Below are 26,289 nucleotides of genomic sequence, written 5' to 3' on the forward strand. Positions count from 1 at the left end.
TGTAAGTTTAAAGAACCAGAGGAAGGTAGGGAAATATTTTGTTCTGAAATGCCTCATGGTCTCAAATGAAGCATCTTGTCTTCCTTCTAGTCCCGTTCACTCCCCATCAGTGGGTGTTTATTTTTTTATCCCATAGAGGATCAAGTTGTATATAGGGTTCTTTCCAGTTGGATTCTTTGGCTATGTGTGATGATTTTTTAAATACAGAGATTAAAGTCCAGTGACATCACAGAGATTTCTATGATTTCGCTCCATGGTGTCGAATGAATCGACAATATGTGGGCAGACATTTGGGCATTTCTGTGGTTTTGAGGGTTTATGTTCTTTTTCCACTTTTTGAGGAAAAATCAGATTGAAGAGAAGAGATTGCATAGGCAGTAGGAAGTTAGATCTTTATTTACAGCTCAGTGGGCACAGGCATATTTGGGCAGCATAGCCTTCTGTTTAGGAACGTGGGTTGGGAACCAGATTGCCCAGCTTAGAGTCCTGGCTCCGCCACCAATGTGAAATTAGGCCAGTTACTTCATGGTCTATACTTGAATTTCTCCATCTGGAAAACAGAGCTAATAGTAATACTTCTATTGGGGCCTCTGATAGCCCATTGAACACCTTTGTATAAACTCAAAAAGATATCATGGGTGGACTCTTTGAGCTTGAGTACAGACAGTGGCTTTATATGAATTAGGAAAACAGGACTTTTCCATGACGAGAGTTTGTGTAGTTTGACAGAGAGAACTCAGGCTGGCTTTTAGCTCCAACTTGTCTCCTCAGCTGGGCACCTTTGTTCAGGGCACAACTGTGAAACCAGCCGCCGTGTCTCTTACAACCACAGCAGGGAACTGAGAAGTGAGTGAGTCAATTAAGGTTCAATAAAAGCTGCTGTTACTATTATCATCAAACCTTCAAGGTGAGGACCTACTATATAGCTCAGGGAACCCTACTCAGTGCTCTGTGGTGACCTAAATGGAAAGGAAATCCAAAAAAGAGGGGAGGTGTGTATACACACACACACACACACACACACACACACAGGTGTGTGCATATATATATATATATATATATATATAATTGATTTACTTTGCTGTATGGTAGAAACTAACACAACATTGTAAGCAACTCTATCTAATAAAATTAATTTAAAAATATATTAAAAAAACCACCCCAAACCGAAAAATACATGAATATCAGTGGCAGGGAGTTGCACACTTAGCATTAAGCATTAAATTTACCAAATTAATGCCAAAAGGTGAATGAATGATTGGTGGCACAGTAACGATTTTAAAATGTGGGTTTTATCTTATAATCATGACACATCACCCTCATATTTTTATGTTAAAGGACATCTAAGGTAACAAATGATTTCAGTATAAAAAATACCTGCACATTTCTGTTTTATTCTGTAACATGTATAATAAAGTTGAATTCTGCATCATACTCCAAAACAAACAAGCAAACAAAACTTCTAGGTAGAGCGGTTAGGTTGGAAGAGGGTTCAGAGAATCTGTAGATTTGTGCAGACTTATCTTAGACTTGGAGATTCGCTGGAAGCCCTTGGTTATTAAAGAGCTGTGGCTAGAACCCAGTTGTCTGGACTTTCAGCCTCCTACCAATCCTGACTAGGTGTCTCTAGACGACCATGGGATTTAAATAGTAGAACTATTGATGGAAGATAGGGACGGGGGCAGTGTGGCTGTTCCTAGCCTCACGTGTCTGCCTAGAACTATTCAAATTGTAAAATCTCAGAAGATGATGCATTCTTTATTTTCCAAAGCTCAATAGTATACTGACTCCTTTGTCTGATATTCAAATGTTTGTTTTTAAAATATGCTATGTTAGGCATGTGTGGATCTCAGCCACCACTTTTTTTGTTGTTGTTGAACTAGAGTTATTTACAACATTGTGTTAGTCTCAGGTTTACAGCAAAGTGATTCAGTTATACATATCTACATTTTCTGATTCTTTTCCATTATAGGTTATTACAAGATGTTGAGTACAGTTCCCTGTGCTATACAGTAAATCCTTGTTCATCTATTTTTTATGTAGTGGTGTGTGTCTGTTAACCCTGTGCTGCTAAGTCGCTTCAGTCGTGGCCGACTCTGTGCGGCCCCAGAGACAACAGCCCACCAGACTCCCCCGTCCCTGGGATTCTCCAGGCAAGAACACTGGAGTGGGTTGCCATTTCCTTCTCCAATGCATGAAAGTGAAAAGTGAAAATGAAATCGCTCAGTTGTGTCCGACTCTTAGCGACCCCATAGACTGCAGCCTACCAGGCTCTTCCATCCATGGGATTTTCCAGGCAAGAGTACTGGAGTGGGGTGCCATTAACCCTGTACTCCTAATTTATTCGTTCTCCACCTTACCACCTTTGGTGACCATAAGTTTGTTATCTAGTTCTGCAAGTCTGTTTGTGTTTTTTAAATAAGTCCATTTGCATTATTTTTTAGATTCCATGTATAAATGACACCATATGATATTTGTCTCTTCTCTATTTGGCTTACTTCACTCAGTCAATAATCTCTAGGTCTATCCATGTTACTCCTAGTTGCAGAATTTCATTCTTTTATGGATGAGTAACAGTCCAGTGTGTGTGTGTGTGTGTGTGTGTGTGTGTGTGACGTCTTCCTTATCCATTCCTCTGTCAATGGACGTTTAGTTTGCTTCCACGTCTTGGCTGTTGTAAATGGTGCTTCTGTGAACATTAGGGTGCATATATCTCTTCAGGCTGGAGTGTTCATCTTTTCTGGATATATGCCTAGGAGTAGGATTGCTGGATCATATGGTAACTTGATTTTTTGTTTTCTTCAGGAACTCTGTACTGGTTTTCATGGTGCCAGCCACCATTTTAATAAGTGGACCTGAGGAATAGTGTTAAGTAGAGGTGTATTTCTATTATATTTGAATGAAAATACCACCTTTTACAAGTGGCATTTTCTGACTACAGAGACTTTTCTGAGTTTAACAAAATGGAAAGTGGATTTTGTTTCTAACAAAAGAAAAAAAAGAAAGAGAGATTGAGCCACTGTAGAGGTCAGCACCTCTATCCCCAGTCCTCCCTTTAAAATCTTTGTAATTGTAAAGTATAACACAATTACAGAAAACCTCATGAATTCATGGCTTTGTTTGTTATTGAAGTGGACAGTCTTGGAATCACTGTATCAAGGAGAGCCAAATCAAGAAGTAGAATTTTGTCACCCTGGAAGCCCCTCCTGGACTCCCTCCCATTGGTAATTCCTTCTTTCCTTCTGAAAGTCACTTTCTCATTTTATTCTTTCTTGCTTTTTTTTTTTTTTAATAGTTGTGTTGCCCAGGTCATGCCAACTTTTAAAAGGACAGGCTGTTTGAAATGTGATCATCCTGTCTGCGTAATGAGCATTTCACCATGTTTTATTTTCCTTTGGTAATCGAATAACTTGTTTGGGTGAATTCTAGTAGTTTGCTAACTTGACTTTGATGTGTTTTAAAATACCAAGTACTGTTGAAACACAACAGCTTTGTGGTTACTTTGGATTCTTAGCTAAAAATTATTCAGTTATTAGAATATCAAGTGGTGAAAGTGATCAGTTCTTCAGACAGCTCTACAACTGTCACAGGACTGTGTGTACTTGGCAGAGCCTATAGTTCCATTCTTTGCCCCAAATCAGGAAGCCCAGGGGCTTGACCCCTCTTCCTTCCCATCCTCAGTACGAACGTCATGTTGATTTGAAGACTGGCAAGAACCATTTCTGAGTTAGTGAGCAGGTGAGGCAGTGGATTGGACAGATATGAAGTGACTGATAGTGAACTGATAAGTGACTGTCATCAGTGAAAACAAATATGGAAAAGTGTTCCAGGTAACAAACGAGGAGGTACCAGATAGGTTTTTGACTTGAGTACTTTCCTTGGACTGCTGAATGGCTTTCAGCCCTAGCTCCAGATAACATTTTATTATGAATATTTTGAAACATGAGAGAGAGAGGGAAAGGAAGGAAAGAAGGAAGGAAGGAAAGTTGTTTGGTTAAAGAGACCATGTACCCACTACCCAGCTTCAGTAATTGTTAACATTTTCTATATTTACTCCTTTTTTATAATTTTGTAATTTATTCATTTATTTTTGGTCGCGTTGGGTCTTTGTTACTGCATGGGCTTTCTCTAGCTGTGGTGAGCAGGGGCTCCTCTCTAGTTGTGGGGTGCAGGCTTCTCGTTGCAGTGGTTTCTCTTGTTACAAAGCATGAGCTCTTGGGTGTGTGGGCTTCAGTAGATGTGGCACATGGGCTCAGTTGCCCTGCAGCGTGCAGGATCTTCCTGGACCAGGGATGGAACCCATCTGTGACCCCTGAATTGGCAGGTGGATTCTTAACCTGTGGACCACCAGGGAGGTCCTATATTTACTTCTTACACACACACAGTTCATACATCCTCCTAGTATTTTTTCAGCCTTTTCAAAATAAATTGTAGACATCAGACCCCTTTCCCTCTGAATCCTTTAGTGCACTTCTCCAAAGTATAAGAGCGTTCTACAGAACCAACATGCCATTGTCACTCTTAATCCTGTGAAATAATGCCAAACGACTAATGTCAAATGACTAATATATACTCAGATTTCCCCAATTGTGCCCAAAATATCACCTAAAAATCTTTTTCTAAACTAGAATTTCATTAAGATGCATACAGTTGGTTGTCATGTTTCTTCAGTCTCAACTCTCCCCTCTTCTTCGAGACGTTGACTTTTCGAGGGTCGGTTTTCTTATCTAATGTGTCATTTTTTCTGGATTTGCCCAGTTGTTTCCTCATGGTCTCATTTAATCCAATGGTGTCTGTAAGCATCGGTCACATTGTGGGATTTTGTACCCAGCACTCACAAACCCAGATCCATCTGTGAACCAGCAAGTCTGCCTCAACGATACTCAACTTTCTCTTGAGCAGGATTTCTGAAAAAAAATTGCAACCACCTGGTTTATGCTCTCCAGCATGGATTTTTTTCTCATCCCTTAGGGGGAAAAAATGTACCAGAACTTCCAGTCAGTAGTAAATGTCCTATTAGATGGTTTCTAATCATGATTTCTAACAACTGTGTAAAACAGATTTCTACAACAGTTGTTTAAAGATGATGGAGCAAGCTCAGGGAAATGGAGCCATGTGCCCAGTGTCACATAGCTCCAAACTGTCAGACCTGAGTTTGAGACCCAGACCTTCCCCGGTGGCTCAGACAGTAAAGAATCTGCCTGCATTTTTACCTGGAGAATTCAATGGACAGAGGAGCCTGGTGGGCTACAGTCCACAGGGTCACAAAGAGTCAGACACAACTGACCAACTAACACAAGACTTGCCAAACACAGATTTGCCTGTGCTGAGGACCAGATGGCAGTTTCATATACAGATCTGTCAAAATTAGCCAAGAATTGAAGTGTTTATTTAAGGAGCATGTTGATACCCAGGTAAAAACCACCCTGTGGCTGAAGCTTGTCTCTGCTCCTTGAAATGGAAACAACACAGATAGCCCAGAAGCACTCCACTCGCCCATAGTTTTTCAGGACTCTTTCTTTGCTCTCATTTTGATTGCTAATCCTTTCTGTTGTGTTAAAGCACCTGGGTTGTTTGTTTTTCTTTGCAGTATCTGTTCCGTTTCCTTGGAAGGTAAGAACAGCCTGAGGATGTGCAGAGACACTCACTACTAAACCCACTCACATGTTCCTGGACTGACCCATTTTCTGTGTTGAGAGCGCACAATGGCGAGATCGGAGGATTTAATGCTCCCAGAGTGCTTTGGAGCATTTCTTGTATTCTTAATTAGATTTTTTTAGTGGAGTCTGTCAATCTGTGGCTATAAACAGTGCCTTCTGGGTTTCTGATGACATGATGAAAATATAAATGGGTTCTGCAGATTGCATTTTATTATCCTCAACATTAAACACTCAGAGCTAGTGCTGGAGAGGATCACAGTCTGATAATGTTGATTAAATAACCTCAGGCCTGGACTTCTGTGCTGGTTTGTTGCCAACCCAAGCTGAATAGATGTCAGGCATTATTGTTATTAAAGAGAGTGTAGCAATGTCATTGTCATTAGAATATATGCCTTCAGAAGGCAGTGGTGTGGGGTAGTGAAGCCCTGGCCTGGGTGAAGGGAGGTATGGTTCTAGTTTCATCCTTACTGATAGCTAGCTTCTGACCTTGAGCAAGTCATTTAATTTGCAGGACTTTATTTTTTCTCATCTTTAAAATGAAGAGCTTATGTATATAACTTGGACTTATTCTGGTGTAGAAAAAAGGCACATGGGATTGATCTATAAGAAGATTTCTGGGTGCTGTGTGGGAAGGCTAGAAAGGAAGCTGGTGTTTGTTTGCTGAGAGGTGATGGAGGCTTATGCTAGTGTGTAGTGTAGAGATGGAGGGTAAAGGATAGATCTCAAGTGCATTTTGGAGAGAGAAACATTGCTCTTCTTGATGGTTTGAATGTGTCTGTAAGTTCCTGGTGATGGGAAATAGTGGTGCCATTCATTGATATGTAGGAAACCAGAGGTGGAACAGGTTGGATCAGAGGACAGATGTCATGAATTTTGTTTTGGTCTTGTTAAGTGTGAAATATTTATTACGTACCCAAGTGGATATGTTAAGTAAGAAATTGGATATTTGATTCTGAGCTTTAGAGGAGAAGGGTGAATGCTACACATAAAAACGTGTTATCATATGCAAGATGCTTAGAGGCAAGATATTTAAGCTCATAAAAGTGAAAGAGTTACCATATGTGAGATATTTAAAGACCTGGGGCTGCCCAGGGAAAAGAAGCTTTTGTGGCTATAGAGAGAACAAAGGAAAGGTGAAGAAAGGAAAAAAAGAACCACGTTTTACACTTAGTAAATGAATGAAGTAGAATGACTTAAGGCAACAGAGAAAGGAATGTTTATTGAAAGAGTCAGGAGGAAAATCAGGAGTATCTGGTAGTGGGCAGTCCTAGGAGAGGCAAGTGATCTCAAAAGGAAGGAATGGTTGACTGCCATGATGCTGAGACCTTGATTCAGATCAGAGGAGACAATGTCTGTTGGATTAGACAGTATGGTGATATTAGAATTTAAGAGGAGAACCAGTAAAGCATGGCATCATTTAAGATCAGGGAGGAAAGATCTGCAAAAAAGCACTGGAAAGAGAGAAATCATAAATGAGATCTATGGTGATTCCAATATTGTGGCCAATATTGACAATGAAGTTTCTTGAACTCTTTTTATGGATTAGGCACTGTGGGAAGGGTTTGGCATACACTCATTTATCTACTCTTACGTAATTCATTTACTGTTCATGCATTTGGAGGAGGTATAATTATCACTTTGTAGGTAGGGAAGCTGAGGGTTGGCGGAAGTTCATTAATCTCCTTATGATTTAGCTTGTACTAGTGGAGCTCAGTTAAATTTGCAGATTTCCTCTCTTAACCCTTTAAGAATTCTCAGTGAATTCAGAGAGGACAGGTGGATGAGCTATGATGACAAGAGTAATAGGAACAGGATACTCATGTAGGGGTTTGGACAGTGAAAGGAAGGGGAAAAATGAAGCTGCATTAAATTAGGTGTTTTAGGAGAAGTGGGAAATCATTATGCTATTAGCACAGAGATGAAAGATGCTGTGGACTGACAGGTAAAGGTAGCACCTATGGATAGGAAGAAAGGGGATTCAGATCTTTCACAGAGGAAAGAGAAAGTGTATTTGTTTCTTTTGAGAGGGCAGAAAAAGATGATATGAATAGATATGGTCTATAAAGAAATGTTGTGGAGGGGGCGGTGAGGGGTGGTGGTCCTAAAGGAAAGTCTGGCTAGATGGTCTTAACCTCACTGTGATTCAACAAACAAGGTCATAAACTGTAAAATGCAGGTGGGAGAGTCCACAAGGAGGTCACTCTTGTACTGTCTCCTTAGGAATGGGGAACTAGTGGGAAGTAGGGAGACTGACTGCCAGAGTACCTTTCCCTCCCCACATCTTCTCGGATGCCTTTGTTGTTTCAGGTTCAAGTTCAACCCATAGTTCTGACATGCAGGTCCTTTACCACCTGGGCTATGTCTATTGTGGCACCTCATCTCGTACCACCCTCCCCTCCCTACCTTCCTGCCCCTGGTCTCAGCCCTCAGGACTTTTCCTCTTTGTTCAAATAAACCTTTGTACAGGTCTTTGTGTTTGCCTGGGATGCCCTATTCATCTCCTTCCTCTGAGGGATCCTTTCTCCTGCACTGGGACCTTCTCATGTGCCAGCTCCTAAAAGGCTTTCCTGGACTGTCTCAGGCAGACAGAGTTCCTCTCTTTGCTGAGACTCTGTACAGAATCAGCTGTGTGTAGGAGTGTGAACTCTGCAGGCACTATCTGAGGTTAAATCTTGGCTCTGCTGGTTACTAATTTTGTGTCCTTGGCCAAGTTACTTAACCTCTGTGTGAAGGTTTCCTTGACTTTAAGATGGAAGTGATAATAATCAGATCTACCTCATAGGGCTATTATAAGGATTAAAGAAATTCATATGTGGCACACATTTAAAACAGAGAGAGCCTAAGGAAATTGCTATTTGAATGTGAACTATTAGCATTCATAACTTCATAAATAATTTTCTTTAGTTGTGCAGTTCGTGTTAATTGCTTGCTCCATGCTCTTGCCCATATTTTCCCTCTAATACCAGCTACTGTTTTGTAATGCTTTATCTTTCCTTGTGGACTGTGGCTTCTTACTGAATAGGGTCCAAATCTTGTTATTTTGATCTCACTCACACCTCTTATATTATCTAGCGTGAGGTAGGTATTTGGTAGATGATTGTCAGTTGATTGCTAATTCTGGCTGAGATAAGAATGACTTGAGAAGGTTTACAAAGAGTTTCCATAGGATTTTTATTTGATTTTTCTAGCAACCCTATTAAGGTAACAGAAATAGCAGTGGATTTATTTCTCAGTAAATGTGAAAAATAAGAGCAATTCTATTCTGCTTTGTTTTTTTAGGTTTAAAATGAGATACTCTTTTTGTTAAATATGTCAAATATTCTCAGAAGGGAAGTGAGCATAATGAACTGCAAATAATCTCCAGTGAATTAAAGAGATGTGATTTTCATTTACCATTAGTAGGAGGAAATCAAACCTATTTTTGTACAATAATTTAGATAAAATGTCCCTGTCTTCCAAAGATTAAGTCCAAATATAGTAAATTTTGTATTTTTCTCCCATTTCTTGAATTCAGGCACCATTACTTTGCCAGCCAATAGAATCTCTTCTTAAGATTACCATAATAGGGTTTTCAGCATTTATTTAAAATCAGACCTGCAATTTATTAGTGGACTGCAGTTTGTCCACCAGATTGCTTTCAAAAATCCTGAATATTTAATATTTCAGTAATACAATTTGTATAAATGGTAATGATCAAGATGAAAGACTGATTCTCGGCAGTCTTTGATTGTTCGTGGCAACTGCTTAATAATGATGGAAACAAAGTAACTAACAAAATATGGCTTTATGACATATAGTGTGTTAAATTATAAACACATCATAAAAATGTTACTATAAAATCATGTGGTTTTCTGTATTAGACTGTTTATTTTGAACTCCTCCAAATTTTAGTTATTTGAATGGTTTAGAGCATTGACATGGACAAACTCAGAGATGTAATTACCTTTTAGTTGTATGGGAAGGAAATTGAGTACAGATGAGCTTATTACCAATAATTACTTGCATAAAATAGTGTGCTGATATGTCACGAAATCCTCTTGCTTCTGCTTTTGGTAGAAGAAAGTGATTCTTATCCTCTAAAAGTATCAAGGTTTTGGTATGTTATCCATTCATAGACTATTTCAGTCTGACAAAGCATGTCCATCCAACAAATATTTTGGTTAGTAATGAAAGTGAATTAATTCTAAACCATAAAGTAGGGAAAAATCTGGCATTGGGTTCTCCTGAAAAGACTCTTGAGAGTCTCTTGGACTGCAAGGAGATCCAACCAGTCCATTCTGAAGGAGATCAGCCCTGGGATTTCTTTGGAAGGAATGATGCTAAAGCTGAAACTCCAGTACTTTGGCCACCTCATGCAAAGAGTTGACTCATTGGAAAAGACTCTGATGCTGGGAGGGTTTAGGGGCAGGAGGAGAAGGGGACAACAGAGGATGAGATGGCTGGATGGTATCACTGACTCGATGGACGTGAGTCTCAGTGAACTCCGGGAGTTGGTGATAGACAGGGAGGCCTGGCGTGCTGCGATTCATGGGGTCGCAAAGAGTTGGACACAACTGAGCGACTGAACTGAACTGAAAGGCTTACTGGGCTTAGTTGGTGATGTAATTGTCACCATAAGTACTTCTGAGGACCCCCATGAATGAGGGAGATGTATGCAAGTTCATTATATCCACCCTTAAAATAATGGTAGTGTTCAATAGCTTCGTCCATGCTCCCTTTTTAGGGTTTTTCTCCCCTTTGTTTGTTTTCATGTTGAATACCTTCAGAGAAAACTGTAGAAACTTTGGCTTTTACTGTGAGTGAGATGGCGAAATATGGAGTGGAGGTTGAATGGAGTAGTGACATGCCCTAACTTGACAGGATTACTCTGGCTGCTGGGTTGAGAATAGATGGAAGAAGGCAAGGATGGAAGCAGTGAGCCAATTGAGACTCTCATTGAGGTGTAAGATGATGATGACTCAGAGTAAGGTGGTAGACATGGTTGGATTCTGGCTAAATTCTGAAGGGTGAATCAACAGGGTTTGTTACTGGGTATGATTGGGTATGAAAGATTGGGGTCACGTATGACTAAGCTGAACAACTGCAAGGGTAGAGTTGCAAGGACTAATTGGTAGGTCAGTGAGGATCAGCAAGGTGTGAAGAGCAAGATTTGGTGGGGTGGGAAAGTACTGTTAACATTGCATGCTTCTTTTCCCCTCTTAGCCCCTGAATGCTTCTGAACCTGGGCTCTCTTCTCACCCACTACATGTCCCAGATCTCCATCTTTTAAGGGCTCTATTAATCTTCCCATACTGTTATGTGTCCTTGGAGAGTGATCACAGGCTGATGGCTTGGCCAGTGCCTTGTCTGCAAGGTTACTGAGAGTCCCCTGTCAGTCAGGGTCCAGGTGGGGAGATTAGTGAAGAGTTTGGCAGTCACTTTTCATTTCCCCTGCTCATGGTCTGTTGGAAATGGTGGCTGATTCTTGGTAGTTATTTTGCTTTTTTGAAAAAAAAAAAAAGCAATGGCTTATGCTATTACAAAGAGAATGGTAATTGATAGTCTTTATTGTTAAAATATGCAATGTGTGACATTGTAAATGCATCATAAAGATGTTGCTAAGATGGGTCATTGAGACAGGTCATCCAAAATCCTGATTCCAATGAGATGTCCTCCATTTCTGAGTATGAACTTCGGACTTACTTAATATACAAGGTCAGGGCTTTGTAAAAATTACTTTACATATGAGTCACATGGGGATGTTTTTTAAATGCTTGTTAAGTAGGTCTTGGAGACAGGGGAAGAACTGAGAGCCTGTAATTCCAAACGAAGATGCTGCTGTCCCTACTGGTCTCAGGACCGGACTTTTCAGTGGCACAACCTTGTTGAATTTCTGGAGTCTATTCAGCTGTTGACCCTCCTAACAAAGGTCCAGGTGCCTCTACACTAAATAACCTGGACTTGGAAGAATGGATGGCATTTGGACCAGTGGAGAGCAGTGTCACAGTTATACGGGGACCTAATGGACACAGGAGATGGGGGAAGGAGGCAGAGGAGAAGGAACAGAAGTGGAAATGAGCACCTTCCTCCAAATGCATGGTGCCTACTCTTTCTTTTACAATTAGGAGTCTAGGAAATTGAATTTACTCAGACTACATCTTGATTAGCAGGCTGACGTTAGACTATTAAACCAACTCTACTTGAAATTTTTTAGTGGCTGTGCATCACATGCAAAATAATTTTAAGTAGTACATAGGAATTTTTAGATGGTTTATGAGCCACCCATATTGGAAAGTATTATTTCCTTTTCAGTTGTCTCCAAGAGTGTATATAGAGTTGCATTACTTCTTTCTTAAGTGTTTGCTGTAATTTACCAGTTAAGCCTTCTGGACCTGGCATTTTTGTTTGGGAGGGTTATTTTATTTTTTTTTTTTTTTTGGACTGGTCTAGGGTTGTTTGTGTCAAAGAATGTATTTATCCAATTCATCTAAGTTGGTGAACTTATTGGCACAGATTTATAATATTTCTTAGTTATCCTTTTAGTGTCTATAGAATCTGTAATGATATCATGTCATTTCTGATGTTGGTAATTTGTGTCTTTCTTTTTTGGCTAAATACCAAAGGTTATCAATTTTATTAGCTAAAGTTTTATCAATTTTGTTGATCTCAAATAACCAACTTTTTATTTCACTGATTTTTTCCTCTATTACTTTTTGGTTTTCTACTTGCTTGATTTCAACTTTGATAGAATTTTTCCTTTTTTCTACTTAATTTGGGCTCAGTTTTCAAGAGGTAGGAGCAGAAGTCAATGATTTGAGATCTTTTTTAAAATATATTTTCCCCATATACTGCCTTAGAGTCTTTCCATACATTTTTTATTTTGCCATATTCTTTCACTACAAAATACATTCTAATTTCTTTGTATTTCTTCTTTGAACGATAGGTTGTTTAGAATTGTATTACTTAGTTTAAAATATTGGGGTTAAAGAGGTTTGTTATTAATTTCTAATTAATTCATTTTAAGTTTGTGGGGAATTGTTTTCTGACACAAAATTTGGTCTACTTCAATACATGTTTATTGTGAACTTAAGAGGAATAATGTTTATTCTGCTGTTGTAGGGTGGAATATTTTAGAAATGTCAATTAAGTCAATTTGGTTGATAGTGTTGTTTAAGCCTTCTATATCCTTATTGATTTCCTGTCTGCTTATTCTATCAATTATTGAAGACAGATATTAAATCCCTGACTCTAGTTGTGACTTTATTTATTTCTCCTTATAGATCTATCTGATTTGGTTTGTGTCTATCTTGAAGCTTTTTTATTTTTTAATTTGGTGTAAAAATGTTTAGAATTATCTCTCTGATGATCTAAACATTTTGTCCCTATAAAATGACTTTCTCTGTTCTGGTATTATTCTTTATTCTGTTGTTATTTAGTTGCTAAGTTGTGTCTGACTCTTTGTGACCCCATGGACTGGAGTCCACCAGGCTCCTCTGTCCATTGGATTTCCCAGGCAAGAATACTGGAGTGGGTTGCCATTTCCTTCCCTAGGGGATCTTCCAGACCCAGGGATCGAACCTGCGTCTCCTGCATTGGCAGGTGGACTCTTTAACCTCTGAGCCACCAGGGAAGCCCATTCTTTGTTTTAGAAGTTGATATAACCACTATTGCTTTCTTTTGATTAGTGTTAGCATGGTATATCTTATTCTATCCCTTTTTTAACCTATTCACATCTTTCTATTTCAAGTGTGTTACTTGTAGGCATCACATAGTTGGGTCTTGCTTTATTAATGCAATCTTTCTTTTACTTGGGGGTGTTTACACCATTTACATTTAATGCTCTGATTGATATGGTTAGGTTTAAGTCTATAATATTGATATTTGTTTTCTATTTATTCCATCTTTTCTGTATTCCCTTTCCCTTTTTTATTTATTATTGTTAGGGTATTTTTTTTTTAAATAATTCCATTTAATCTCCTTTCTTGACTTATTAGCTTTGTTTTAAATTTTTGCTATTTTAGAGGTTGCTTTAGGATTTACAGCATGCATATTTCCCTGGCATATTGTAGATGCTCAGTAAATATTTACTGAGTAAAAAAATGAATGCCTTGGTGCCCAGACCAAAGGGCTACTGAGTGTCAGAGGCATCAAGAAAAGCCATCAGTACTCAACACGGTTCACTCTTTCCCAGCTTTTATTTTGCTTTTTCACACCATGTTAGCATGGATATTGGCTTTTTTCATACTGTCTTGATGTTAGTCTCTCAAGGTTAGAAGTTCTGGATCCTCCTCTCTGCCTCTTAATGTTTTAACAAATGGATTCTTTATCCCTATGTAGTACTTTCTGCAGGCTTTATTGAAAGTGTAGGTTGGGTGAAGAGGAAAGAGGCTGTGACCTTGACTTATCATGGCCAAACCGCCAAAGTAATATCCTTATCAGGAGGAACAGATATTTTTAAAGTTTTGAATAAGAAAAAACTTCAAAGAAATGGTCTATTTAAGATTAGCTGAGCTAAGCAAAGTTACACATGGAAAGGAAATTCAGACCTAACAGATTTTTCCCATTCCTGGAATGCCACCAGTTATTTAAAGTCTCTTGAAATATCTTGAAAAAGAATCATTGAGCTTCCTGATTGAAAAAGGAAAAAAAAAATTATTCTCTGCTTTTCTTTTCCAGCAAGTAACCGGCAGAAGTTTTGGTGATAAAGATTTTCGGACAGGATTAGAAAATGGAATCCTTCTCTGCGAGTAAGTACAGCCTATATTCAGTTGGTTTTATTCAAGAAAAATCATTATTGCTGTTCAGTTTATCTGCAAAACTTCTATAGGTTTGAATGCATTCACAGTTTGAATCTGGAAAAAAAAATCACTTAAGTGGGTTGCTGCTGCTGCTGCTGCTAAGTCACTTCAGTTGTGTCCGACTCTGTGCGACCCCATAGATGGCAGCTCACCAGGCTCCCCCGTCCCTGGGATTCTCCAGGCAAGAACACTGGAGTGGGTTGCCATTTCCTTCTCCAATGCATGAAAGTGAAAAGTGAAAGTGAAGTCACTCAGTCGTGTCCGACTCTTAGTGACCCCATGGACTGCAGCCTACCAGGCTCCTCCGTCCATGGGATTTTCCAGGCAAGAGTACTGGAGTGGGGTGCCATTGCCTTCTTAGGCAGTAAATATAACATATTGGTGTAATAGGGAGTGGTGGGGACTATGACAATTTCAGACTAGATAAAGGAGTATCTGACAGCTGCTCCTCAGCTCCAACCAACTTCTACAGTGTAGCAATTTGGGCCTAAGTGATTGGAAGGATGGAGACCAAATTGTGGTAACAGTAGCAGCTTTTCTCCTCCTTATTCCCTCCAAACAAGAACAGTTTGTGCCAAATAAAGGCAGTGCTTCTATTTACTGACAATCTCTTGAAACTTGCCAGGTGATGTTCCTCTGTAGACCTACTTCCCTGAGGTATTTTGACTATATTTAATTCATGCTGTTAACAAAATAACTGTGGTGTTCAGTTTTTATGCTTTGCATTTGGGCTTTGTTATAGAGTGCTCTTGTGATGATGTAGTCAAGAACTTTCTGTGTAGTGTTTCTAAACATGAAATTAACTGTAGCCTTAATACTTAGAGATGGATGAACATAAATATCAAATCAAGATTTCAGAGTTTTGAATTGATTTAATAGGTTCTGTGATTAGGATATTTATTTTTATTCTATTGAGTTGAAATGTATATGCATGAAATGCAGAACTCCTAAATATACAATCTTATGGGTTTTGGGAACAGTGTACATGTACATGCATGTAACCTACACCCTGATCAAAATAGAGATCAGAAAGCTCTCTCATGTCTCTTCCCAGTCAATCTCAACTGCCTATGCCGCTAAGTCACCTCAGTCGTGTCCAACTCTGTGAGACCCCATAGACGGCAGCCCACCAGGCTCCCCTGTCCTTAGAATTCTCTAGGCAAGAACACTGGAATGGGTTGCCATTTCCTTCTCCAATGCATGAAAGTGAAAAGTGAAAGTGAAGTCACTCAGTTGTATCCGACTCTTATCGACCCCATGGACTGCAGCCCACCAGGCTCCTCCATCCATGGGATTTTCCAGGCAAGAGTACTGGAGTGGGGTGCCAAAAGCACTGTTCTGATTTCTATCACCATATTATCTATCTTGCCTTCTCTTGAACTTTATGTAAATAGAATCACACAGAATGCAGTCTTTTCTTGGTGACTTGGAGAATATTGTTTGAGACCCAGTGATACAGTTAACAGAGCAGGGGTGTTGGAGCCTGAGAATTAAAGATTCAAGTCCTTTCTTCACACCTTAAATTATTTAATCTCCTTGCGTCTCATTTGCTTCTCTTTAAAAGGGTAGTAAAAGTTTTACAGCTCTTGCATGTTTCATAAGCTTTTTGTAAATATCAACAGGATAATGTAGATAAAGTGCTTTAAAAAATTACATTTACTATACAAATGTAGATTTATTATGCAGTAGGTTTCAACACAGTTCACGTCGGTGTTGATATTTCCTGCCTTCCACTGCTCTTCTTTCTTCGAAGAATAATTTATATCCTCTGATTGTTGTTTCTATACCTTCCTTCCTGTGGAGTCTCTTCCTTCTTCTCACACTTAACTTGCATTACCACGTGTTTTTCTTTTTATAAAGTCTAAATCAGAGCTCATCCGTTAAGTAAACCACAATTAGTTCAGCATCTCACAGAGACAAGCTCAAACAGGCTCCAAACACTTCCCTTGTGTTCTAGCACCTGCTTCTCCAATGAGTCTAGGCTTGACCCTCTCCTGATGTTAACAGATTCACCAGAATCCAGTCTAATTTATGTGCATCATGCTCTCTGAAGTCTGTTGAAGTGGGTCTTTGGAACCAGCTTTTGTTTGCCTAACATCAGCTCCAAAGGTTCCTACAGGCATCCACCTCTCCACCATGTGAGCGAGTCTGTCATGGAGTGATGTCTCTTGCCTGCCTTTGGATTAGCTGGGCTCACCTGAAGACAAGACTCTGGACCCAGAGACATCTGCATGCGTGGACTTTGTTTCTTACCTGGATGAAGATGTTGAGTTAGATGTTGGAGTCTCATGTGTGGAGTGGCACCAACCATTGACCCATTACAAACACATTAATGAATGTTAGGGTTGTTTAGAGGTGGAGAGGTGGAGACTATATCTGAGCCATGGTTGGGAAATAGTATGGTTAGACAGCATAGAGGCACAGATTATGGCCAGGAACATCTTTAAATAAATAAAGGGTTTTGAGTGCTGACAGCCTATGGGGTGAGCTGAGGGAAATGGCCAACATGGAGAATGTGGACAAATGTTTCTCTCTGGGTAGGTAGGATGAAAACCCAAGACAAGCGAGTTATTGTCTAACTTCTCTGACCACAGGGGATTAGACCCACTGGTAGATTTGAAGGAGTCTGACGATTAGGGTCAGGCTTCCCCATGGGACTCCATCTGGCAGCTCTGGAGCAGAGTGTGTGATTGTGGAATGAACTGCAGTGGCGGTCTAAAAACCATGAGTGCAGCCCCAGCCAGAGCCTTGGAGAGAAAGCTGAGGCAGTAGCCAGACACACAGGATGCAGACAAAGTTCTAAGTGCAGGGCCTACGGACCAACGAGAGACAGAAGTAGGACTCAGGGCTGGATGTCCTAACCGTTGGTAACAATGGAGGAAGAAGGCCCCCCTCTCCTTGTTGGTCAGGGGTGGGGGCATGGTTAGGTATGATCTGAATAGAAGTGTTGGGCTGCTGCAGACTGAGATTAGCAAGTGTATTTTTCTGGGACTTGTATGCAGAGACCAGTCTGGCAAGGAGGGGGACTTGCCCCGTTCCAGGCATGGAGCTGGTTGATGGTAGGGCTTGAAAGTCAGGGGGCTCAGTTTAGAGAGTCTCAGGAAAGTGAGGGTTCTCAGATAATAGATCTATACAGCCTGTCTTTGGAGAGTAGATGAGGATACCCATGACTGTGCCACTCTCTAGAACCAGAGAGAGTTCTGGGGATGCTGGTGATTAAGCAGTTCTACTTACCACTACCACCCAGGTAGCAACCCTTGAAAATATGAGAACCTGCTGTAATTTCAAATTTTGAAAACCAGCAGTTCAGCTCTTCTAAGGTGGACTGGCTTCAAATCTTTTAACATAGAGAGACACCATGCTCTCTGTTCACTAAAAATTTTGTGGGTGGTTTGTGAGTCTGAAAAATTAAACCTCACAGTTCTTCTCAAATGGAAAGGTGTCTTCGGGGCCTGGGTCTGGTTTTCCTCTTGCCAGCCTGGTTCTAGATTTACCTGTGGCCCGCAAGAACTACTATGATACCCAGTTTACAGAGCAGGTAGCTGAGGCACAGTGGACTAAATCACTAGGCTAAGATTTCACCCTAGAGGAGAGCATGGCAACCCACTCTAGTATCCTTTTCTGGGAAATCCCATGGACAGAGGAGCCTGGCAGACGACAGTTCATGGGGTTGCAAAGAGTCAGACACGACTAAGCGACTAAGCACGGCACACGGTTATACCAGATGAGAAAGATTTAAATTCAGAAGTCTCATTCCTTTGCTTTTGTTCTTAATCACTGTCCCGTGTCTAGAGTTGGGATTTTAATGAGAGAGAAAAGCAAGAGGTTGGGGGCGGAGGTGGGGGGAATGGAATTGGTGCCAGAAAACCCAGAATATGGGGAGAGGGCATTACAGAGGATGCCTGGCGGGTCTCAGCTGAACAGAAGAAGAAGGACTGTTTGGGGTTAGTAGTCTTGGAAACATGTAAGCATCAAGGGCCTGGTGGTCCCTCTTAAGATAAGAAGTCCAGTCCAGTGAAAAGGAGGACATGAGAGAGCTGAGGCTGTGGTCAGTGGACAGTGTAGTGAAGTCAAAGTCACTTTGTCATGTCCAATTCTTTGCAACCCCATGGACTGTACAGTCCATGAAATTCTCCACGCCAGAAAACTCAAGTGGGTAGCCTTTCCCTTCTCAGGGATCAAACCCAGGTCTCCCACATTGCAAGTGGATTCTTTACCAGCTGAGCCACAAGGGAAGCCCAAGAATACTGGAGCAGGTAGCCTATCCCTTCTCCAGGGGATCTTCCAGACCTAGGAATCGAATCGGGGTCTCCTGTACTGCAGGCATATCCTGAAGACCACAGAGATGGGAGAGGGAAAAGACTGGCACCTACAGGCAACATATAAGATGGAAATTGAGTAGCTTCAGAATCACCCCCGGAGCTCTTTTACTCTGCCTGTGAAATGCAATACACTTGCCTTTGCATATGTATCCCCAGATATAGTATCCTTATGCATAAATGTATAACTTACAGTAAAAGCAAGAATAAAATAAAGTGCAGGTGCCAAATAGAATTATAGTACTGTAGATGTATTTTTGCTCTAACTTTCTCTGTTGTTTTTGCCAAGTGTGTCGTTGAAGTTTGGAGGTTAAATACTCCAATGATGTGAGCTCTCCCCGGAGCGTTATATAAAAGGCCTAGGGTCAAAGTGTGACAAAGCCGCAAACGTGTGACAAGTGTCATGCTGTTAGAAATGTTAAATGAATACCACATTGTATCCTTGGGGACTTCAGAGATTTTAAAAGGAAAGCTACAAAGACCATTCCCTGAGGAAGCTGCTCCCAGTACAGAACCACTCTTGACTGCCATCTAGTTCCCTGCATGCAGCTCAGACATATTATGAAATATTCCAGAAAGGAATGGTTCTGACTTGTTTTCCTGAGACTTTATTGTTAAATAGAACTGGGAAGATTCCCCTGGAGAAGGGAATGGCTACCCACTCCACTATTCTTGCCTAGAGAATTCCATGGACAGAGGAGCCTGGTGGGTTATATAGTTCGTGGGGTTGCGGAGCCGAACATGACTGAACAGCTAACGCTGTGGAATTCCATCTATATCAGGAGTTGGCAAATTCTGGCCCTCGGCCTGTTTTTGTGCAGGCCTTCCTGCTTGCTAAGAATGGTTTTTACATTTTGAAAGAGTTGTAAATAAAAGACAAATCAAAACAAAGCAAGAGTTTGTGTGGAGCTCACAGAGCCTAAAATGTTTCCTACCTGGTCCTTTACAGAAAGTTTGTCAGCCTGTGAGGACTGTGGACTTAATTTTGGTTGTGAATTGCTTACCCTCATAAAGTTGAGTTTTCAGTGCAAAGTGCTATTTGCGTAAATCAAATGCCTTTTCCAAGAAGGGTTTTTCAGGAGTTTCTTTATAAGTTCCCCCAACAACTTGTTATTTTGAAATTTTTTTAACTTATGGAAAAGTTAGAAGAATAACATAATGATTATCCATATGCCCTACAACTATATGCAAATAGTTCAGGGAGCAAGAGGCATATACAGAAAGAGCTAAAGCTAGCACAGCAAAATGATGATAATAATGGCATGCAGTTGCAGGGTGTGTTTCTTCTCTCTTCTCTGTGGTTTGCTTTCTCATCCTCACCTCACACTTTTCTTTCTTTTTAGTTACTATCCAAAGATAGATATTCAACAAAAGCCAGTTCATATCTTTTTATGGGGAGTATGGTGAAAAGTGAATGGATTTGGGAACTCCTAGGCTGAATCCTGTGAAACTGTTGTATCCGTAGACCACAATCAGGCAGATAATGTAATTTCATTTGCTTCAACCTAGTGAATGGTCCAGATCCTAGATTCACCCCCTGTGTGTGCTTAGGCAAGTTAGCTCACCTCCCTGAACCCCAGTTTCCTTAGCTATAAAAACAGCCATGCTACTGCTGCTGCTGCTAAGTCGCTTCAGTTGTGTCCGACTCTGTGTGACCCCAGAGACGGCAGCCCACCAGGCTTCCCCGCCCCTGGGATTCTCCAGGCAAGAACACTGGAGTGGGTTGCCATTTCTTTCTCCAATGCATGAAAGTGAAAAGTGAAAGTGAAGTCACTCAGTCATGTCCGACTCTTAGCGACCCCATGGACTGCAGCCTACCAGGCTCCTCCATCCATGGGATTTTCCAGGCAAGAGTACTGGAGTGGGGTGCCATTGCCTTCTCCGAAAACAGCCATAATTGTACCTAATTCATTGAGTTTTTCAGAGAAGTAAATGATTTGATAATGGATATAAAACTCTTTCGTGCTTGAAACATAGCAGGCACTTAAGTGTTAGCTTTTCTCCTCTCATCCATGAAATGGGGGAAATTCCTATCTCATCAGAGCCCTGAGAGATTCCAGTGAGAGAATGCATGAAGTGCTCGGCAGTGTCTGGCCTGGGCTGGCACTCTGAATCACTCGCCGTTTCCATTATTATTGTTGGAAATAGGCCCAAAGTCAATTATAAATATGACATAGCCAATGCAACTCTGTGTCACTGTGCACACATCAGCTCTCTCCCTGGGCTGTCAGCAAGCCACAGGAAGGACCAATGGGGGGCCTGCTTTCCTAGTTTCTCTTGCTCAACTTGTGATCAAACCAGGCAAGAACATTTGGGTCCCTTACAAACTTGATCATCTGTGAATAATGAATTTTGGCTGGCAGAGCTCGAGGCCAAGAGCGATTGTTTTGAAAACAGTGGCCTTGACCTCTGTGGTGACGTCATTTCCTCCAGCTCCCTCCAGTCTGTTGTGGTTTCTTTCTCTCGGAAGCTATTCCAGGACCCTCCAGGCAGAGCTGATGGGCTCTTCTCTGGCATCTGTCTACCTGTACAGCCTCCGTGCTAGTCCTTATCACAGTGCTCGACCTCTTTATCCCATGTTTGCTTCCTGTACCAGAGTAAAAGCTTCCTGAAGACTTCTTTTATTTATCTTTGGATTTCCCCTTGGACACTGGTTTGGTACATAATACATCTGTTACAAACAGCTGTTGGATAAATTGAGTCCAGTAGTAGGCAATCTAGTCATGATTAGATTAGATCTAATCATCATTAACTTTCTCCCAGTTTTTGCTGTCATCATCAGTATTATCTCCTTTCTCCTCTTCTCTCTTTCCCTCCCCACTCAACTCCTCCCTTGCCTACACACATACACATACAGTTTTATATAAAGAATGAACCCACCCCTGAGGACTTGGAGTTCAAAGGATGGAACTGTCTGTACTCTACCTGTAAGATTCTCCATGTCTTCTTAGGAGTCACGGAGGTAAACTTCTGGGGTTTGTTCTACAGACACATTTTGATGGAATGCAAAGTCCAAGTATGTTGGTCTGCAAATAAGTTACCAGTAAAAAAATGTCTTAGTGGATTTTTGTCTCAGTTCTTATATTGCCAAAATAGTTTTCTGAAGATAAGAAATCTGCTGGCAAATACTTGTTTATATCATAACTGATGAATGAACTACTTATTCTGAGAAGAAGGACTTGTCTTTGATTCTTGTCCTGATTTCAGCATAAACTGTGGGGTGCCAAGAATATGGACTCATATACTAGGACAGTTGGGGAGTTGATGGCGTAGCTTTTCATGGAGACATTTTGTCATATGGAGGACTTACTGGACATCGACTTGTGTTCTGTACAGTCCCACATTAGGCACTGAAGTGCATAAAAAGGATGTATAAGGCTCGATCCATGGTCTTCAAGAGTTTTATAATGTGCTTGGAGATTGACATACACACAAAGCAGTTGTTACTGTGTGAACCAGTATGTGAGTAAATGCACAGGTAACTAAGACTTAATCCACCAGGTTTAATAAGTTAAACGAGGGAAGATGGTTGAGTTTGGGAGACGTTATACCAAGTGCCTTTTACTTAAGATGAGAAAAGGTGAGGGAATGACAAGGGCATACTACACAGGAACAGAAGCAGAGGAAAGGTCTGGGGACAGGAATGAGGATGCTGTGTTTAGCAAATAGTGGAAGTCTGCCTGGAGGGACTTTCTTCATCCAACTAACCTTTTTAAGAACCTGCTTACAGGTGTGGCCAGTTACCATAGAGACTAGTAAACTAAGCCATAACATAATATAATGAGTGCCAAAATGAGCTCCAGAATCTGAACCCTAGTCTCTTGTGTGATGTTAACCTAAGGTTTCCTGGAGGAAGTGACATTTAGGTGGAGTCCTAAATGAAGAGCAGAATTAGCCAGGAAAGAGAGAAGAGAGGTGAAAGTAGGGAGAAGTCATGTTTTAACCCAAGAGAATAACATGTTTGAGATGTTAAGACATCATCTTACCAATGCTTAAGATAGAAGCTCCATGTATCAGAGGAGTTGCAAGAAGTTTGGCGAAAAGGTAGAAAACAGGGAGGATAATGATATGAGAGGAGGGTGGGTGAAGAAAAGTAGGCAGGGTCAAGATTGCACGTGGCCTTTGTAAACTGTAGGAGGAGTTTTGGGGTGTGATTTCCAGAGCAGTGGAAATGAGAGGAATTTAAAAGAGATCAACAGGGAACTTCCCTGGCAGTCCAGGGGTTAAGAATTGCCTTCTAGTGCGATTTGATGGGAACTCAGGTTTGATTCCCTGGTTGGGGAACTAAGATCCCGCATGCTGCCAAGCCACCAAGCCCACATGTTGCAACTACGGAGCCCACACGCTCTGGAACCTGTGCACCACTATTAGAGAGAAGCCCATGGGCCGCAATGAAGACACGATGCAGCCAAAATTAAATAAATAAATATTTTTTAAAAAGAGAGAGATCAACAAGACTTGATAGGGTATAGGGATAGATGAATGAAAGAGAAGACTGAAAAATCACTTTAACATTTCAGTTGTTAATGACAAGCAGGGTAGACCTTTGGTGTGAGCTAGAAGGGGTCCTCCGTTTGGTGGGAGAGGCCATAATTTCAGTTTGGGCAGACTGAGTTTGGGGTCCAGACCATCCACTCAGGCAGAGAGTCCTGTAGGCCATCGGGGACAAGGGCAGAACTTAGTGGTTAGATGATAGATTTAACTGATTTAAATCGGACTTGGCAGCCATTGTTGGACATTAGGGTTAAGCCGTGATATATGACAGTCTCTCTGAGGGAAAGAGCACCTCAAGAAAGAGCAGCAGAGCAAGGTCTCAGTTTGAGGACGCCTCCTCCTTGGTCAGGATGAGAAAAAGAGAAACTCACACAGAGGCTATCAGAGGGACGAGAGGAAACTCACGAGCACGGTGTCATGGAATCCAGAGGAGCTAAGAAGACTTCTAAGGAGCTGAGGTCTCCTGCATTGCATGGCCCTGGCAGAGGTCTCACTGGTAGAGGGAGGGACTAGAAACTTTGTCAGTTAATGGCCATCTCTGGGAACTGCCAGTCAACTGACCATGATTCCACCTAATGGTCTTCGCTCTTGCTCATGCTTTTGCATCATTTCAACAGGCTGTTATTGTTAGTGACCTTATATCTAATATAAACTTCACATGCAGTATTTTCCTCCACTATTTGATAAGGAAATGAGATTAGCTTGACTCAATGGCTTAGCAGTGAAGTGACCACATATCAGACAAAATGCTTTTGAGAGTGAAAGGGGGTGTTAACCAGCTGTGCTGCTGGAACCTGGGACTGTCCTTGGCAAGTACATAGGTACGTATGTCTGTATATAATATGTGTGTGTATGTACATAGGTGTATGTGTGTGTGCATGGTCACCCCAGTGGTTGGCCATTCCAGACTGGTCTCTTCCAGTGACCATTACCTTGGTCAGTATTCACGAACCCTTCCCTTATTTTATCCTCTCAGTGACTACGGTAGGTAAACAGCCTGGATCAGATTGTCCCACCATCCTTTGCAGATGACAAGATGGAGACCCAGGGTGCTAGAGGACAGTGCGTCTCCCAATCTTTGTCTGGAGCTCTTTTACTAAACCAGATACTCACTCCAATCTCAGCAAATTTGGGTCCTTTTGCCCTAACTGATTTTGACTTTAGCAGACTGGTGAGAATTTGATAGGCCTCCTATGTAGGGTTCTCCCTTGTCTTTCTGCCAAATCACAGTTGGCCTCATTGACTTGGCCTGATTCCAGCCCTTTGGCACCAAGACCCATTAAGCTTTTAGGTTCAAGTAAGGACATTTCAACCCACTCTTTTTGTAAAGATCTCCAGTGAAAAGCAGCTTTTTGTTTGAAGATTGGCTTGGCTTAGGTGGGGACTTAGGCAAGAACTGAGTATCCCTGACAGCCTTCTGTTAGGAAAGATGAAAACAGATGAAGGCCATGGAAGGCGAATTTGTAGGATTCATGATGAGCAAAACAGACTCCCAGTATTGCCTTTCTTTCCTCTTTGAATCCTCACCAAATAAACAGACTTTGGTTTCTATTTAAAAGAGGGGCTCTTTGCACAGTGTGTAGGGGGAAATTCAACTGTTCACATCCAAATTATGCTTTAGCATCAATTACAAGAGTCTGCTAGTGGAAGGGGGCACTCTTTGTGTGCATCTGAAATGTTCTCAAGTTCATCCATCTTTGCACATAGCTTTTCCATTTAAAAGTATATAATCCTTGTCACAACTTCTTTTCTCTTAATATATAGGGCAAGTATATTTTGTTTTCATGCTTCAGAAAATGTATTTTAAACTTCTTTTAGCATAATTATCGTTCTGAAACCACTACCCTCAAAATATGACTTCCTTCACCCTGGGCTTCTCTGGTGGCTCAGTGATAAAGAATCTGCCCGACAATGTAGGAGACATGGGTTTGATCCCTGGGTCGGGAATATACCTTGAAGGAGGAAATGGCAACCTGTTCCAGTATTCTTGCCTGGGAAATCTCATGGACAGAGGAATCTAGTGGGCTACAGTCCATAGGGTCTCAAAAGAGTTGGAAATGATTTAGTGACTAAACAATTAATCTGTACCTTGATAAATGTTAAACTTCCACTCATGGAAATCACAGGCTTAATCTCTTTCCTTGTGAACAAATTTATTGCATATTTATTGGAATGATTAATTGGCTTAAAAATATATATATATGTAGATATATAAAACCAGTAGGTTTAAATATGGGCTGCTTGTGTGGTAGAGGAGAAAACGACCTCTCCCATTGGCTGCCTGTGGGCTTACATGCTGGATTAGGCTTTACTTGCATTTGAGAGGATTTAGTAGCTCCCTAATTGTATTTCCTTAATAATCCATTTTTTGATTGTCTCTACTGGCCTGTCAGGCTGGGTGGGCTGGCCTCCCACAGTGAAGTTTGCAGAATTTCTGCCTGAAGCATGCCATTCTAAATGTTTCCTTTGGTTACCCGCAGAAGAGGACCTTTTCTTAAATAGCCCACCAAGGACCAAATTTATAAATGATTCCTTTGTAAAGTCAACTATACAGAAATGGACTTTCCTCTTTATTTTAAGGAGAAGAAGAAAGAGTGAATGAAAGGACAAATGGGAAGTTAAAGTTAAGGCAATGATTAGCTCCAGTGCCTCCGTTTTCTTCTGTCACTATGAACGCTGCCATGAGGCTGACATTCCGAAGCATGGCTTCATCATGCCCAGTACTTCTTTCTGCAGGGCAGCACGAAATTCAGGTTCCTTTGCCTAAAACCTGGTGTCCTTCACTGTCTGGGGATGGTTTTTCTATTTGGCTAATCTTAATCAGCCCTTTGCACTGGCCATAGAGAATTACCATCATTCCCATGATTCTTTTTGTGCTCCCCTAGCTCCATGCCTTGGCTGCATTTTATTCCAGCCACTTGGGGTACTCACTTGCCTGTCCATGTCTATCTCCTTAATTCCTAAACCCACACAATATGCACTTTTCTGTCCATTAAGATGTCCCCCTGGCTGTGCCCTCAATTCTGTATTCCCTTCTCA

The 26,289-nt window shown here is 41.1% G+C and overlaps 1 protein-coding gene across 21 annotated transcripts in view; it reads left to right on the top strand.

Annotated features, from left to right (window-relative positions):
• The window catches only part of LIMCH1 (LIM and calponin homology domains 1), a 351,821-nt gene that overhangs the window by 128,760 nt on the left and 196,772 nt on the right, over positions 1–26,289 (top strand). For all 21 annotated transcript variants that reach the window (XM_061420003.1, XM_061419994.1, XM_061419997.1 and 18 more), the window contains exon 2: positions 14,316–14,386. In XM_061420003.1, coding sequence (XP_061275987.1) covers positions 14,316–14,386 — 71 coding nt within the window. The remainder of the gene's footprint in view (positions 1–14,315; positions 14,387–26,289) is intronic.

This window comes from Bos javanicus, chromosome 6 (assembly GCF_032452875.1).
Source record: "Bos javanicus breed banteng chromosome 6, ARS-OSU_banteng_1.0, whole genome shotgun sequence".
Taxonomy (NCBI): Eukaryota; Metazoa; Chordata; class Mammalia; order Artiodactyla; family Bovidae; genus Bos; species Bos javanicus.